Genomic DNA, 17607 nt, shown 5'->3' with positions numbered 1-17607 from the left:
CCTATCTCCAGGCCTGTTTGCTTTATTTGCCAGGCAAATCTCTCGACACATGGTTTTCTCTGATACTGTGTTGAGCTTTTATTGTCCCCTGAGATTTTCCTGCCATGGCCAGAGCGACCTGAGAGCTCCCCTCCCAACCCCTGTTTGCCCAGAGACAAGTGCGGCACGATATAAGGAAAATATGCGATAACATTATTGAATGTCACGATAATGATATTACATGTGATAAATAAACAGATAGTAAAGTGTACTCAGTTGTGCCTTTCTGCTTTCAGTATACTGCTAAAATACAACAAATTGCTTATTGAATCAAAAAAATGAGAGGAAATTATTCCCTACATTCTTTTATTGAACACAAAAGGCACCAATAGAAAAATAAGGATTTTATGACATTTTAAAGTGCAGTTTTCTACTGATCAAAACAAAAAATCCCTGAGTGCAATATCACAGTTTTTCACAAAGTCTTTATTGCTCAAGTTGTCATTTTGATGACGATAAAAAAACAATAATTCGTGCAGCCCTACCAGAGACACTGATGGGCCCCTCTAGCTTGTAAGTGGAGGAATAAACCATTACTGTTTTACTGCCATGAAATCTAATTCCTCTAAGACCTGCATAGAATTAGATCTAGATGAAATGGCCAAGGCAAGTATAGTGGCGCAATATCTGTAGTGTGTAAATCATGAAGTATATGGAGGGTGAGGTGAAGCACAAAGGGGAGCGTTTCAGCTGGGGCTTTGGTGGTAAACTGCAATAAAGGCTAAGTTTGAAGGCAGAGAGGTATACAGTATTGTGTTGGAATAACATGAGAGCTCTCTTAAAAGACCTCAGTGTCTCTCTTCTCATAGTGTTTTTTTAAAAATAGCCAACCGAGAGGTTTGTCACATGCATACAGTTAAGTGGAAGAGGTGTTTAAAAGTGTCATCCATTTCTCACTGCTCTCCATCCCCACCCCTTCCTGTGTCCAGTCTGTATGTAAACATAACATGCCCTATAGGGTTGTTTAACAACTGTTGTTCATATTGACTCACCTTGTTTGTGTTATGTTTATTTTACTGTCCATGGGAACAACAGTTATTTGAGAAGTCTTGAAATGGCTGTTTGTGTTGTTTCATTACACCTTTCTACCTCTCTGTGGTTCCTTCTCCTACCCCGATCATGTGGGCATGCTTTCTGCTGCCGCAATGTTGATGTGACATGACATTGCCATTGTTGACTGTTGATTATTCTTTCTATCAGCCATCCTCTCTCTTCCACATAACGAGTAATCCCTCCATTTTCTCTCTCTTCCCTTCCTCGTGAATAACCATCATCCTCAACCAACTCCCCCTTCTCCCAAAATCCCTACTTTTTTCTCTGTCTCCTCTCCCAATCATTCCATGTACTGATCCCCATTCTCCTCCCCATCCCTCCTCCTCCCCTCCTCTATCTCCCTCCCTCCTCATCTCCTTCCCGTTCTGCCCCTCCCTCTCTGCAGGACTTCTGGCAGGTATGGGGTGTGTGCCGAGCAGCATGTGTGCACCTGAATGAAAAAAAAACTGCACTTTTATAGTCTCTACCTACTCCCTCTTCTTCTGTCTCTGAATTGTTTTCTATCTTTCTATTACTCACTCCTTTGTAGTAATATGGAGGGCATAGCTATTCAGTGTTGTTAGTCCAGGGGAACAGCTAAGTAAGTTGTTTTTTTCTGTATTTGCCACATCTCAGCTTCAGCAAGTGTGAAACCGGAGTCACGGCCTCAGTTAAATCTACGACCACCGCGTATAGGACAGCAGCAAAACTGTGCATTTAAGTGTATAATTTCTAACTAGAAATCAGTAGACTGGTAATAAAATGTTGAATTTACTTCTAGCTTTTCTCTCGCAGGGTGTTACGTGCTGTAGGTGTTGAACATAGCCCGATGGGGGGAGTCTTACAGTATGAGGATGGAAGTACAATAAAGCACCACCACTGTATTTTCTCATAAAATAAGGCAGATTATATCATGGCCAAGTAACATACTTGTTTCTGATTGGCTGGTCAACAGTTTAACCCCGGTGCAAAAGTACTAATAAAGAGGCAAAGTCCCTCCCCTTCCGGTGGAGCCCATGGGACCGTATTTCGGAAAAATATGTACGTTAGTCAACGACGAGAAACAAATAATTTAAAGTGCGCCATGAATCACACATATGTTTGTCAATTTAAAACGTAATTTTGCAAGTCAAGAAAGTGTCAGTTTGTTGTAGGTTTATCGTAGTATCATTTAGTTTTGTGTGAAACCGCTCAGTGAACTACATCTACAGTACATCCAGCGACTCCCGGTCTTTTTATCAGCCGGGAAGAGAACGAACAAGCAAGACCGGTTGCGTGTTTGAGTACATAACAGTACGAAACACACAGGCGCATCGTAGCATCAGCGAGAGAGACGTCACTTGCGCGACTTTCGGTTGTGTAGTCTTTCTAATAATGAATTTTCACAGTCTTATACCTCAACAGTTTTACAACAAACCGCGACTTTATTGACCTGCAAAATGATCTATTAAATTGACAAACATCATATGTGTGATTCATGGCGCAATTCAAACGGGATCAAAAAATTATTTGTCTCTCACCGTTGATTACCATTCATATTTTTTCCGAAATAAGGTCCCATGGTGGTCCACTGGAAGGGGAGGGACTTCGCCACAGATAACCAATAATTTCTTATGTTGATAACCAGGGGTTATGTCTGTTTCATTGTCAACCATTTTTAAACAACAGTTAAAGATGGTTGATGATCTGAGTGCAGCCATGGTGGCCATGGTATAAGCACAATAAGACACTCTGAGATGTCCTTATATGGAAAATATCAAATTCATCTGTTAATTCCATATACCAGGACACTTAAATCGCTTATATCACTTACATAAATGTGTATGAGTTTGTTCATTTGAGCCTTTACTTGCTCTTAGTTTCCAGCGATGCTCCAAAACGTTTCCCCAGAGTACTCTGGAGAAACCTTTTGTGATTCAAATGCTTCTGATATACACATTTATGTTGGTACGTGTAAATTAATGAGCCTTGACCTATAAGCTTTATTAAATGATACTAAAACGATTTGGCCTTTAAGCAGGTCTGAATACCTCCGTCAGTCAGGATGACGCAGAGATAAGCCAAGCGCAGCAAAGGGCAGGTTACAACCTGTGCACCTTTTTTATAATGACGAGTGTCACAAACATGAAGTAGGCACGCACCCCATTGTGTGTGCACTTGTTTGAGAACTCTGTATTGTTATTGGATATTGTCTTGGAGACCTCCCCGATGCCCTTTGAATAGCTTATCGGAGGCAGCTGCATGCCATGCCTTCCTTGCTGAATTATATATAAGTGAAAACTTAATACTTTGCTTCTACAGGGCTTATTAAACACTGCAGCACTGCTACATAATTTACGCACTAGCCAGTGCCCCAAAGTAAAGTTCACATACATTTACAGTCATTTTTAAAGACGAACGTCAAGTCTTGCAAAGCTGAGATGCAAAGAGCAGCTAAAATGAGTAATTTATAAGGAAACCTTGTATTGGTCAATGCCAAAATCATAGCGGCGCTGTTCCCCTGCACTCCCTCTGTCTTGCTTTATAAAACGCACCTTTTCTCCTTCATCCCTTCTGAGAAAATATCAGCTCTAGCTTTCCACATGCTTTGGCACTATAGCATTTTTCCCCAGCATGCACTGCTCTATTGCCTGTGTCTCACAGAGAAAGTAGGCTGGTGGTGGTGGCGCCCCCTCTCTGCGCATGGTGGCCTCACAGGGTGGTTTTTGGACCGAGGAAATTGCTCTTTTAGCTAACATTTAAGGCTGTATTGCTGTGCTTGATAGCCTTCACAAATCCATCCTCTGGATTGTCCGGGTGTCACTGCTGCATGATTTCTGTAGAGCATGGTGGCAGGCAGGACTTGGTCTGTATATCTAAACTGTATCCCAACTATTCCTCCGTGCTGTGGCCCTCCTAAAGCCACAGCGTCTGCCGTGCGACCAGCTACGACCGAGAGTGGACACCTGTCACTCAGAGGGAGTGCGGAGGGGGGGGGCTGCTCCAATGGAAACGAGCCTCTTGTCACACCGACTGTTATCATGTTCACTCTTTCTGATTTCACAGGAAGCTCCCAGGGGCCGCTGTTTGGACTGTCACCGCTCTATTTCTCCATCTTTTTCACACTCTCACATGCTTTCCTTGCCCTTTCTGTCAATGTTCGTCTCTCTATAAAAGCTAAACACAGTCACACACACACACACTCTCTCTCTCTTTCTCTTCTCCTAATCTGCAGTAGAAGAGGTTGGGTTGTCTTTACACCTGGTCAGCTAATTCGGTTCCTCCGCTCCCCTTGTGAGACAGCTGCCATTCCTCAGCGGCTGAAATTTGTTTATTGAGCGTTCCACATCAGCGTACATTATTCTGATTGTGCTCCCAGAATAATTACAAGTTATTAACGGTACACCTGCTCTGCAGTTACCCAAGGGACTAGAGGTGGAAAGCTAATCCATCAGTGTTCTCGCCACCCACACACACACCCGCCCACCTACAGTACAGACTGTGAAGCTTTGGTCCCGAGGTATCTTTATATACAAGGAGGAAATATTCACTCTTGAGCACTCTTATGGTCAAGGATGTGTGTGTATGTTTTCTGTGATGTCCAAGGCAGAGTAGGAAGTAGTATAGAATCATGTAGTGTGGTTTTCTTTGGGGCTTGGATGGAGATGGTGTCCTAGTTCAGTGGTTTCCAACCTGGGGTCCGTCAAAGATCACAGGGGGTTTGCCAGGATTTGTCTGTTTTGAGGTTGTCAAAATTAAATATGCACATAACTATACTATATATATACTATAACTATAGTATAACTGAAATCATAACACTTACTGGCTAAGTTATACAAAAGTCTGAAAAGAAAAAATTTAAAACGATAATTTTGTTGCTACTTAGTAGGCCACATTCTGTTTAAATCTGTTATTTCTGCTCAGTTGCAGATAAAGATCAGGCGCCTACTACTACTTCTACTACTATTATTAGTGTTATATGATTTCGTAGAATTAGATTCCAGTGGTGTCTGCGTAAGATTGTTTTCGACTCATGTGATCTAAACAGTTTCAGTAGATTAACTCCAGAGCGTTGTAATGTTGTAACGTCAAAATTTATTGAAAAAACTATAGGTTTAATCATTTCCAAAATTTCCAACATGTTTTTATTTCACAAAATATTCTGTTTCAATCCATATTTGTTGGCGTTTAGCCTTTCAAAAACAACATTTTTTTAATCTGCTCTCCCACTTGCCGCACGAAAAGAGAGACACGCACTGATGAGTTTTATTCATTAAAAAAAAGTGGATTTAGTTATTATTAAAAAGATTAACTCATTTAATACACTGAAGCACTTTATTCAAATTGGAGAGGAATTTGTTGAAAGGATTTGTAATTTGTTTTAGGGTGATGATTTCCGCAAATATGGGGGGGGGCTCAGTTTATCTTGGATACAAGTAGGGGGGGGGCACTGCCCTAGTTGTATGTGTTGCAGCACAGGAAGAGTGCACTTACACACCGTGAGAGCTTTCAGCCACCTTTCAGAAATGTCAGGTGCAGACCCAGGTTGACTTTACCCTCAAGCATGTCATTACGAATTCTCTTTCCCCTGAAACGCATCTTTCATTGAACCTGTCAAAGTGCCAGTAACCCCAGAGCTACCCCATCACACAAAGCGACATAAAGGTACTGATCCATTTTTAATGCATTTGTCTCGCCCCCCCCCCCCTCCCTCCCCTTCTCTTTCACTCACTGTCTGTCTGTCACACTGTACACATCTGTCTTTTTCTTTTAATCAGTATATCTCCACTGGTGAAGCGCTCTGGTACACCAAGTCCTAGCGAGACTCACCTATACAAAAGATGAGAGGTCGCTCAGGGACGGGCATCACTCAAGCAGACACACAGTCTTTGCAGCTTGAGCTTTTCATCTTCAGTGGCAGCCAGGACTCAGCCTAGACCCATAAATTCATCTCTTTGTTGTGGTGCTCAGACGAGACAACAGAGTTGTATGACATTTATCTGAGGAAAGTAATTTTGTCTTTTGTGTGATAATTAATATTGTAAAAGGATTTAACACAAACTACGTGGCTCACATCCAGTTCTTTCATCATCCACTCCTCTCCTGTTATCGGGGCGTCTGCAGCTGCAGCGTTGGACGGGGGTCCCAGATCTAATCAATAACGAAGCACTGCAGCCGGTACAGTTTGTATTAGAGAGGGCCAAGTCTAAACTGCCATCAGCTCCTAAGCCAAGCACAGGGCCACACAAAGTGCTGGTGGAGCAGCATAAATAACAAGAGGGAAGCTAGCAGAAAATGAATGGGTGGCACATGATTTATTTTTAGTTTCCAACTGTTCATGTTCGACGACTGCAGTATAGATGAATGAGTCCTAAAACCCAGAAATGAGTTGGCATGTCAGCACTTCCGGTTCCCTCGTCTGAATGGTTTTTTAGTTAGATGCCTGACATAATGTCTGTGGTTAACACAAGCTTAAGAGATTTGAACGTTTTGTTCTATGACATCAGACAAATCAGTAAATATCTCACTCTCAGCTTTTATATGTCTTATAAAAGACGGTTGCTAACAAGCGGCTAAATGAGACTACTAAATGTCATCACGTCGACACGTCTGCTCTTACAGCCTGTTGTGTATACTCGCGTTCATGCGACTGTCGTATAGTTCGTTTATGGCGTACAAAAATACGCCATTCATGCACCACTCTATGTCCACGTTAGAAGACTGCAGTATAGTGAGTTGAATTATGTTAATCTCACTTACTTCAACAGCTGCCTGTTTTCTTTTGTTATGACATGATGATGATGATGATGATGCTGGATGTCTGAAATGTGTGCCTTCTCATCAGAGCAGCTGTGATATGACTGAAACCATCAGTGTCATGTGGTTGATTTGATCATGCTAAGTTGTTTATATTCTTGAGTGGATCTGAATGGGTTTATGATTTACAGTATTAGTCAGACAGAGAGAGAAGTTAAACCTCATTTTCTGTTTGTTTGGAAGTAAAAGAAAGCCAACAAATGGAGACAGTTTATTAAAGCTTTGATTATCTGTTGAGAGTTTCCTGCAGTTAGAGACAGTTGGTAGAAACTAAGGCTGTATAAAAATGTAGAGGCACATAATTCCTCAGTTTTAGATTTAACGATGAAATGTGAGAATCCTAAAGAGCTTTTTATGCAGTCCAATTTTTTAAGTGTGTCACTTTGTAATGGTGTGGGCTTCGAAAGTGTTTCTTAGGCACTCATGTCAAATGAGCAGAAAGCAATTCAGCCCCTTTGCATGCGTGCCTCTGGCTGTAACTGACGTGTATGGGCATCATTTGTTGGACTTTTTAAATTTAGGCTAGTTTAAATTCGGCCAGCTCTGTCGCCTGGTGCACTAGAGAGATTAGCCCCGGCCAAACCCCCTAACCCAGGCTGTGTGTACATGACAGCAGTACATTTGACCGCCAGCAACGCTGTCCAGCCAGCAGCTCTGTCAGAACTGTGTTTCTGCCTCAGCTCACAGGCTAGTTGGGTTGTTCAGCCCAGCATCTGGACACAGCCCGTGGACTTGGCCATAGCGTAGCTGACACATACATACATGTATGAACACATGAGCGGGCAGAGATTTGAAAAGAAATCATGCTCACGTTCGCAGACAGCTACGAAGTTGACACTGATCAACAGACGCGCGCTGACAGACGAGGCGTGAGCTGTTAATTAACTTGAGTGCTGCAGCAATTAGATTTACAGTCATTTGAAGATCAGTGCTTTGGGAAAAATCTAAGATGGGTGTTAAATACAGACGCCGATGAAGTTGAGACTCTTTTAGTGATTGCAGCAGCATATTTTATAGGCATAACGTCCTCTGAGACGATGAATCAAAACTGATGAAAGACTAAACTGATGTCTGGGGAATCAAGTAACCTAATAGGCACTTCTTGTAGGTAAATCACGTTTTACCATTTATCTGAATTTGCATTTCTGTACGGTTGAAAGGCTTGTCACGGAGCACGTAATAGTGCACAACTTCAGTGGGAAGCTGAGGCTTGCACCAGTGACAGAAAAGCTGGATGATGAAGGGGAAGAAAGGAGATGGGTTTTACAGCAGAGCCACAAGCTCTATGTTTAAAGGCTTAAAAGCCAAGGTGAAACCCACAGCACAGCTTGAGATACACACTGCCATCCCTCTGTTGTCTGCTTGAAAGAGTGCACAGTGTTACATCATACATTCGTTGGAGAGTTGTACAGTATGATGGCACATTGTGTATGCGAGAGAGAGCAAGAGAGTGAAAGCTATACTGTTAGCTCAGCAGGGAAGTCTGTGGATATAGAGTGGGATCCTAAAAGAGCGAGAGTTGTGCTCTCTTCTGACAGGCTGCATCATAGTCGACTTAAAGCTCCCTTAAAGTTTGTGTGTTTATTGAGATCACCTCTTTTATCAGCCGAATATGCAATTTGGTTCCACTCTTTGGCCAATTATATTTGGCTGTGTTTTCCTTGAATGTCATTTTGACTATTCTGCGGGGGAGTTTTTTGTCCTTGACTCAGGGCGCTAAAAAAAAAGAGTTATTATGCCTAATGTGCTCCGTGCCCTCGTTCTGATCATTATAATGAGGCCCGGTGTGTTTATGTCTCTCATGTGCGTAGTTGTGTAGCTGTGTGTGTGGGCGTGAGTACGTGCTTGCCCGTTGAAATACTGACACGTGCTGTTTTGTGAACTGGCGTTAGGACTCACCCCAGGCCTAGAGGGCTGCCTCCGGGGGCCAATACCAACCTCTTTTACTCTCACTTTCCCTTTTTACTCTGTTTCTTTCTATATGTACACACCTGTCCCTCTCTCGCTCACTGATACACATGCACCTGAATGTTTATGGCACCAAGAATGAAAATGTTGCCTTTTGTTATCTCTCTCTCTGTCTCTCAACCATCTCCAAAAATAACTTTTTCCTCTCTCTCTCTCACCTCCCCCTCTCTCTCCCGCTCCCTTCTCCCCTTATACTGTAAATGTAGATACCATCAATAATAAATGTTACAGTAGAAACCACTATTTTCTATATTTGCATCACTGACATGTAAGAGTCAAGATAGACACGAATTGGGATATATTATAATATATTTTAAAAGCTTATACCAATTGTCTTTAGCAGCTATTTTACAGTCTGTTTATCACGAGGAGGGAGTCGGTTCATGGGGAAAGAATATGTTATGCTATTAACGGGGGGTGCCACCAAATTTTAGTATTCAGATATGTTTTTTCCCCAATTAATTTAAGTCTGTGTCCCTTTTAAGGGAGAACATGGGGCTAGCTTTCATTTGCAATGTGCACTCAGCATACAGCTCCAGTGCTGCCAGACTGCAGAGAACATAATTGAATTTTTAATTTGAGTGGTATCCCCCCAGTTATCTTGTTTTGAGCAAGATGCTTTCTGTATGTGTGTGTGTGTGTGTGTGCACACCACTTGCAACTCTGTGAATGCACATGCGTGTCTTTTTGTTGTTCAAGGCCCTGCTAAAGACAGCAGAGGCCACGCTGCTCTCTAACAGTTGTTTCTCCTCCTTCCTCCTCCTCTGAATTGGACCTCTTACAGACGGAGGTAACTCCACGTGGGCTCAGCGCGGCCCAGCCCACCCTCCCCCCCCTCCCCTCCCTAGGCATGCTCTGTCCGTCTGTCCACTCTGTTTGGTGGAGCGTCCCGCGGGCGCTGTCTTTCAAGTCTTTATCACCGATTGTGTAGTGTGCATGTGGTTAAGTCGCTCTTTCATGCAATGCTGTGAATATACACATGCTAACAGAAAAACGTCAAGTTAACTGTGCGTTTGTGTGTGTGTGTGTGTGTGTGTGTGTGTGTGTGTGTGTGTGTGTGTGTGTGTGTTTGTGTGAGTGTGAAAGCGAGGGCTAAAGTCACTTAGTTTTTAATGATTTAATACATTTGGGTTGTGGTTAATCAATAGTGTGTGTTTGTGCTACAGTCTCTTGTGATGTTTTTCTTCTCTTTATGTCAATTTCACACTGAGTACAGCCACTGGTGGACAAAGTGTTTTGTACTGGTACTGACCACAGACTAATTGCTTGTCACTACCACCCTCACCTTGCCTGTACGGCTTCATGTGTATGCAGCATTTGCATGAATGTTATCGTGATAAACCGTCTATCCATAATCCATCATCCCGTTGTACCAGGACTATTTTTGTTGTGTGTGGAAGTACAGTATGTGTATACGTTTCTGTGTTTTGAGCATAGCCAGTCTCTGATTGAGCTTCACTCTCAGACACACACACACACTTGCTTGCACACACACAAAGCCACACCTGGGGCAGCTGTAAGGCTTTGTGCTGAATCATGTGAAATGTTTTTAATACAACTTCCTTCTTGTTTTTGTGGTGACCTAAATGAGCAGAAGATCGCCCAGGAGAGGGAGAAGTTTGCAGATGAGGACAGCATATTTTTCTCGTTGGGCGAATGCGGCCTTATCTCCTTCTCTGACTACATCTTCCTCACCACGGTGCTGTCCAGTAAGTATCATTGAACTGCACAGAGATGTATTGGTGCTTGTATGACCCATCCCATTGAATCCCACATCCTTAAAATCTTGCACACTGATCACAAGTAAAATCCCAAGAAGATCTCTTCTGTGTCTTCTCAGTTTAAGACAGAAATTGAAAAACAGAGAAATTTTCCAATATGATATTATTAGCCAGGAGGAGGACTGCGTGTTCAGTATGATCTCCAGTTCTGTCAAAGTTAATAATGTGTGCCTACCAAGCTAGCTGCCTTGGAGATGTTTCACGGAGTCTGTTTGCTTTAGGTGGATCTAGCATTGGTGGTGAATACAGTGAGTAAAATTTCACATCAAAACCTCCTTTCTAAATGTGTTCATGCTAATGAAAATGAAGCTTTGACTCCTTCCTCTCCTGTGCTTAGTAAATTCGTATCCCCAGCTTAGCTCGACCATTTATTATAATCCGTTCATATGGAGAAAGTCTCTGGGGAAGTTCTCAAGGACAAGTCATTTTTAAAGACAGGACAGCATGCCTTATGGTTGGTTTCAATCCATTTAACACGGCCACAAAAATAGTACAAAGGAGGACATATTTTTGCTTAACAGACGCACACATTGGTTCAGGCCTCATCGTTGTACATATTTACTGCTTTTATACAGTCTGAATCCTTTGTCAGATAAGACTCAATTAATCTTTAATATTTCCCTTTAACCCTCCTGTTGTCTTCGGGTCAAATTTGACCCATTTTCAAACTTCATTATGTCATAAATATGGATGTCTTTCACCTAATTGCCCCAAAATTACATGGATTGTTCCCTTATATGGTCTTTGCAAAAAGAAATAAGGACCACTACTTTCGTTGCATTATGGGTATTTTATTCAAAATTATAGCACCTGTGGTGTTCCCGAGTCAATTTTGGTGCAATGTGTCACACTGTCATTAAACATTTTTTTTTATATTATAATATTTGTAATATTCGGACTAAGCTTTGACATATACCGTTCTGTGATAATCCATCAACATCATTCCCCCAATTTTGAGTAAAGTCCAAATAATTCATTATTTCTGCATTTTTTCCTAAATAAATGAGGTTTAATTTCATATAAATTAAGTATATTGCCCACGATTCCAAAAAAAGTGTAAAACTTGTGGTAATAAGTTGGAATGAAGTTGGCCAAAAAGGTGTAATACAGAATTGGGTGGTAATTTATAATGTATGCTTTAAAAACAGTCAAACCAGACCGGGTCAATTTTGACACGGAAAGAAAAAAGTTGCATGGTTGACGGAAAGACAACAGGAGGGTTAAGGAGTTGAGTTGCTAAAGCAAAACATGGTTATAGTAGTATACAGTAGTAAAGTAAAGTAGTAAAAAGTGAAGCATTGAAAAGAATTTACCAAATAGAGGTTATATAATGTAGAGTGTAATTATTATTGTGTTGGCCCTGTATTTCATCAGATGAACAGTGGAGGAAGTATAGCTCTTGTACACAAAACAACTGCCACCCTCCAATAACGGGCAGCACTGTGTAGAAACTCTAGATGTTAGCAGTCATGGGCTAGATAGTTCGGTTAATAAAGAGTATGTATGATGTGAAAATGTATCAAAGAAAGCTTAAATATTAGGGATGGGAGAAAAAATCGATCCAGCGTAGTATTGCGATATTTTGCGTGGCAATATTGTATCAATACTCGGACGTCAAGTATCAATCTTTTATTTTATAAACTATTAGCCTCTTAACAATCCGACGCCCGACCACTATTCTGTCTTTCAGAGGTTGTAGTGGGCTCAGTCTTAAAGCTAGAGTGAAGATACTGGCATCATATGAAACTAGAAAACCTAAAGAATCTATTGAATGGAAGAAAACAAAGCACTCCAAGGTTGCACTAAATTTTGGTGAGGAAAAACTAGCATAAAGGGTCCCTTTACCTCTGACCTCAAGATATGTGTATAAAAACCTTGAGAGTGAAAACTGTATCTTATTAGATAAAACAGACGTTGACAAACTTCATAATTTACAGTTGAAAAAAAGGTAATGAATCGCAATATATTTTATCGCAATACTCAGCATATTGCAAAATGTTCAATATTTATATAGGATATGTGAATGTATAGCCCATATAGATAATTCTACAGAGGGCCATGTTTCTTCTGAAAGTATGCAGATTGTTTCGTGAGTAAATGTCAACATGTTCACATTTATTAAAGGAGATAAAAACCGAGATTGTGTCTGTATATAAAGCTCTGAATGGAGGTACTGTTTGTCCCACCATTTCTCTTCATTATTTGTTCTGTCATAATCAGACTGTGGGTGCTAACACTGTGAACTGAGCCTTGTTATCCTGCTGTACCAAAAACAAATTTCACTGACTCTGGTCGTGTGGTCATTAAAGTGAAGTGGGTGTTTAGTAGCAGAAGAACAGCAGATGACATTTGCAGAAAGTGTACACCGATTTAAAAAAACAAAAAACAGTGCAGCAAATTGAAATTCAAATATCATAATGCGAATTCCAGATTAGGTCATATATACAGGTCAGGGTCTGGTCTGTGAGCATCTATAGCGCCCTATGTTACACCACTGGTGGTGGGTAAGATGAAAGCTCGGTCGATCCAGTGTGATGTGTTGCTTCCATATCGTATTGCATTGATTTCAGAATGTGTTTTTGTGTCCCGTGATGTCCAGCTCCCCAGAGGAACTTTGAGATTGCTTTCAAGATGTTTGACCTGAACGGTGATGGAGAGGTGGATCTGGAGGAGTTTGAACAGGTAAGTAGTCACGAGCAAACTACACAAGATCCACATAATTGAAGGAGACATAAGGTTAAAACAGCCAGCCCACACGTTTGGACTGTGCTGCATCTACAGTAGCGACTGATTGCGTTACTGGTTACTGTAATGCACACTGACAAGCACTAAAGGAAGGTTGATGTGCACTACTGTGACATTTTCTCAGAGAGAAAAGATAAGTGCTGTGCTCTGCTCTCTGTGATATATCATTATCTCTACCACTGGCTCTGATAGGGTTTATGATGAACATATTATTCAGAGAGGTTTTTTTTTTTTAAAGTTAAACCTTATTATGTAAGAGAAAAAATGGGAGTCCTTCTTGTATTTAAAGCTGCAGTTGGTAGAAATGGAGCAAATATATGATTTAAAAAAAAAGTTTTTTTTATTAAACAGTCACTATATCCTGACAGTAGTGCATGAGACAGGTAATCTGAAAAAAAGCATGTGCCTCTGTGTCCTCTGGTGCTCCTAACGGCATCTGCAAGATTTCACAGACTGGAGGAAAACAACCAATCAGAGCAGCTGTCAATCACTCACAAACTCTGATCAAAAGGTCAAACTGGGGCGCCTGGGTTAGCTCAGTTGGTAGAGCGGGCGTCCATGTATTAAGGTTTGGTAAAAGGGAAAATGCCCCCAAAAAAATAACTTTAAAAAAAAAAAAAAAAAAGGTCAAACTGGGCAGCGCTGATCAGATATGAAACAATATTCTGTTACTGTAATGCCTATTTCTCTTCTCAAATGTTTTTAGAAACATCTTGTAGTGTACTGTTTAGCTGTCAAATGAGAAAGTTTGTGACCCAGCAGCCATGTTGAGATCAGTTAAGGAAATACCAAGCACTGCCCACCAGCCGGAGCACAGCCAATAGGAACGCTCTCTTTCTCTGAAATGACCTTTGATTGGCCAAAGTCTTCCGTAACGGGATAGATTTTTTAAAGCCTGAAAACAGAGCCATGAGGAGGTGCAGAAGTCTAGTTTTCTCTCAGAACACTTGAATTACAATATGCAGAAAGGTTATTACTGCATTGTAATATGAAGCAACCAAGTAAATTGCTCTGTATTTCAAATCAAGCTAATGTTACACAAACCTCAGAAGCTTTTTATTGTGGGCAGTTGTCTGATTAAATACATTTTTTTAAACAATTTAATTAATTTATATACTGTACTCCAGAAAGTACATAGTCATCATGGTTGACATGGGACCCCCTCAATCCTTAGGTCCAGAGCATCATTCGTTCCCAGACCAGTATGGGCATGCGGCACCGCGACCGTTCCACCACAGGAAACACCCTGAAGACGGCTGGCTGCAGCTCCGCTCTCACCACCTACTTCTTCGGAGAGGACCTGAAGGGAAAACTCACCATCGGCAGCTTCCTGGAGTTTCAGAGGAAACTGCAGCATGATGTGCTCAAGCTAGAGGTAATGTTTACTGTACTATTGACAGCGGCCTCAGAGGAAGTAAAGATTACTGTCCCTGTTACATTTAGTCCCCCGTTAAACGTACAAATAACCCCAAAAATGTTCAAGAGCCAGGGGAGAAGCAGGAGGTGGTCAGTGTCACTCTCTCAAAGCTGTGACAGTTAGTTATAAAAGCCATCTTCTGTCTCCTCAGAATGACACCAGACCCCCCTCCCATGCTTCTACACTAACAGCGACTGATCAGTGTTGTTCAGCATATGGTTATTTCTAATCTATTTAATTAGCGTGGGTAGTGCCTAACTCATACACTGAACCGTAATAGGCGCTGCCATATGAGGCTCCAGGAATAGGACGGGAGTCAGAGCATCTGCCAGAAAGAAAGCGCTATCTGTCAGGTCTTAATGATACCACAATGCTCAGATAGGGAAATCATAACACCACAGATAAGGTGATACCAGCATGGGTAAGGTAATCTAATTCCAGAAGTCTTTACTCTCACGTGCTTGCCCTCACTCCTCTTTTTCTTTTATATGCTGAGCCTGCAGCTCGCCCTAGGCCATATTTCACCAGCTGTAGCAGTTTTTTTTGCAGGGTGCTCACTTACTTTGTTATTCTTGTTTTTATAACTCCTTTGACACCCTGTGTGTATGAATTTCCAATACAGCTGGAATTATAACATGGTTTCAGAGCATAATATATACATTTTTAAAATGTAGGAATGCACAATCACTGTCTTTATCAAGCCTGTATGTCCAAGCACAATAACTGAAAAGTCAGAATAACCAGAGCTACTGTCCTTAAGCGAAAATGTAACTGTTTTGGTTCACTCTCAATGCTCTCATAGTGTCGTTTTCGGCAGCAGCAGGCAGCTGCTTCCAGCGGGGAAAAGCACGAAATACCCACTGTACGCTACCTGCTCATCATCAAATTTAATGTGACATCACCTCACAAAAGGCAGATCCTCTGCGGGTGCATGAATGGTCAGGTCACCCCCTGAAATCTTTACTCCAGGCTTATTTTGGCTTAGTCATGAGCTGCCTCTCACGAGTGCGACAAATTAACATTTTGAGAGGTCGGCACGTTAAGAGAGGAAGGAAGGAGGGAGGGAGCCGCGTACGCTCAGACATAAATCGACTGGATTGACCTGACACAACCAAGACCCACTGCTGTTAAGCCATGCTCCAGTCGAACATTGTTAAAAAGCATGCACATGCAGATTTAATGTTACCAACGTCAGCTCCAAGCATGATTCAACTTGAAGCCTGACACCAGTATTTACTGTTTCCCATCTCCCCTTGCCCCCCTCCTCCTATTAATTTGTTTGTCCCTCTGCACAGCACTCCATCTTCATCTGTCTCTCTTTCTCCTCCCCTCCAGTTTGAGAGGAACGATCCTGTGAACGGCAGAATCACCGAGAGACAGTTCGGGGGCATGCTGCTGGCCTACAGTGGCGTCCAGTCTCGTAAACTCAAGCAGATGCAGAAGGGCTTGAAGAAGATGTTTAAGGATGCACAGGTAGATAAATCTGTGTGCGCTTATACACGCTTTCATAGAACTCTTTTGAAAAGCGATTGGTACTCTACGTGGTTATACTGTATATGGTGTTAGATTTAATGGTGTGGAGTGTTTTAACTAATTGGCCTACATGCAAGGATGCGTGACAGACGGTGTGTGCCTGTGGGGAAAAGGAGAATGTGCTGGGACATTGCGAGTGTGTGAGACAGACTGGGTGAGAGGTAATGAATCACTGGGAGAAGACAGCACATTCGGAGCCTGACGTTATCCACCTGACCGACACTCTTCTTACCTTCCACTATCTCTGTTTGTGGTGACCAAATACAGAGCAGGCAGTGCTCCATCTCTCTTTGAGCTTCTTAATAAAGCCTTCAGGCTTTGTCCTCCCCCTCGGTTGCTCTTCTATCAATCAAAAAAAGAGTTTTGACTTTCCTTCCCCTAGACATTCTTTCACCAAACACCACCACCTTGCTCTAAGCAAGTAAAAAGGCCCCGCTGGGACAGACCAAACAGAGAAAAAAAAAAGTATAAATATTCAAGATGCAGAGGGCTTGGAGCCAGCTTCAGTATATGCCTATCCCTTCCCTATTTCCAGTGCTTTGCTTGAGCTTTGGTTCTGCTTCACCGTAATGAGCCCCATCAGTCAATTGACTGAAGTTACGCCCCTGCATATCATGTCCCCAGAAGTCTTGCAGTAAAAATACATTTATTTTTTCCCCAAAGATAGCAAGCATCACACAAGCTACGATGAGGCACATTTGATGGTTAAATGCAGTGTTTAGCAGCGAAAAGAAAAAGCAGGGAAGCTGCCGTTCCTCCCAGGCATGAGGAAAAAGATGAGGCTGGTGCTGCCAGAGTTGTCTCTCTAAGGAATTCAACTGCAGTAAGCATCTCTCTCTCTCTTTCCCCTCTTTCACTGTTTCTCCTCTCTTTTTCCACGCCGGTCTGTCTCTCAGCATTGGCATAACCTGTAATGTAAATGAGAAAAATGTTATTTACAGCCTGAGACCAGATGCTCACTTTTCTTTGCAAATGAGCTCATCAGCAGTGTGGCAGCTGTGTGTCTACGCGTCTCTGTTTATGTGTGCGTGTGTGTCTTAGACCGTCTGTTCCTCTGTCCTTCCGTAAGCGCACTGTTCATCCATGTGTGTCGGCTGCTTCTGCCCACTTCCTCTCGTCATTTGTGTCACACTGCCGAGCTGCTCCAAAAAATGTCATTGTGCAGTTGCGGCTGTTTGTAATGATGTTTGGCTCATTTTTTCACGTGACTGCAGTGCTCTTAGAGGCTCAGGTAAAATGACAGGAATGTTTTGTTTCTGATTTGTCACCCAGACTCATTTTGTGTGTTTTCCCATC

General features: G+C 42.0%; 1 protein-coding gene across 9 annotated transcripts in view; it reads left to right on the top strand.

The window, feature by feature from the left end:
* Window positions 1-17607, top strand: part of micu1 (mitochondrial calcium uptake 1) — a 40039-nt gene that overhangs the window by 17376 nt on the left and 5056 nt on the right. For 2 of the 9 annotated variants that reach the window (XM_037782325.1, XM_037782326.1), the window contains exons 6-12: window positions 1478-1489; window positions 9620-9625; window positions 10430-10544; window positions 10838-10864; window positions 13216-13298; window positions 14536-14736; window positions 16114-16251. In XM_037782325.1, the coding sequence (XP_037638253.1) occupies window positions 1478-1489; window positions 9620-9625; window positions 10430-10544; window positions 10838-10864; window positions 13216-13298; window positions 14536-14736; window positions 16114-16251 (582 nt within the window). The remainder of the gene's footprint in view (window positions 1-1477; window positions 1490-9619; window positions 9626-10429; window positions 10545-10837; window positions 10865-13215; window positions 13299-14535; window positions 14737-16113; window positions 16252-17607) is intronic. The other 7 variants (XM_037782328.1, XM_037782327.1, XM_037782330.1 and 4 more) reach the window with 7 other exon arrangements.

Source organism: Sebastes umbrosus, chromosome 10 (assembly GCF_015220745.1).
Source record: "Sebastes umbrosus isolate fSebUmb1 chromosome 10, fSebUmb1.pri, whole genome shotgun sequence".
Lineage (NCBI taxonomy): Eukaryota > Metazoa > Chordata > Actinopteri > Perciformes > Sebastidae > Sebastes > Sebastes umbrosus.
Note: the sequence above shows the minus strand (reverse complement) of the source record. Positions and strands in the feature narration are given on the sequence as shown.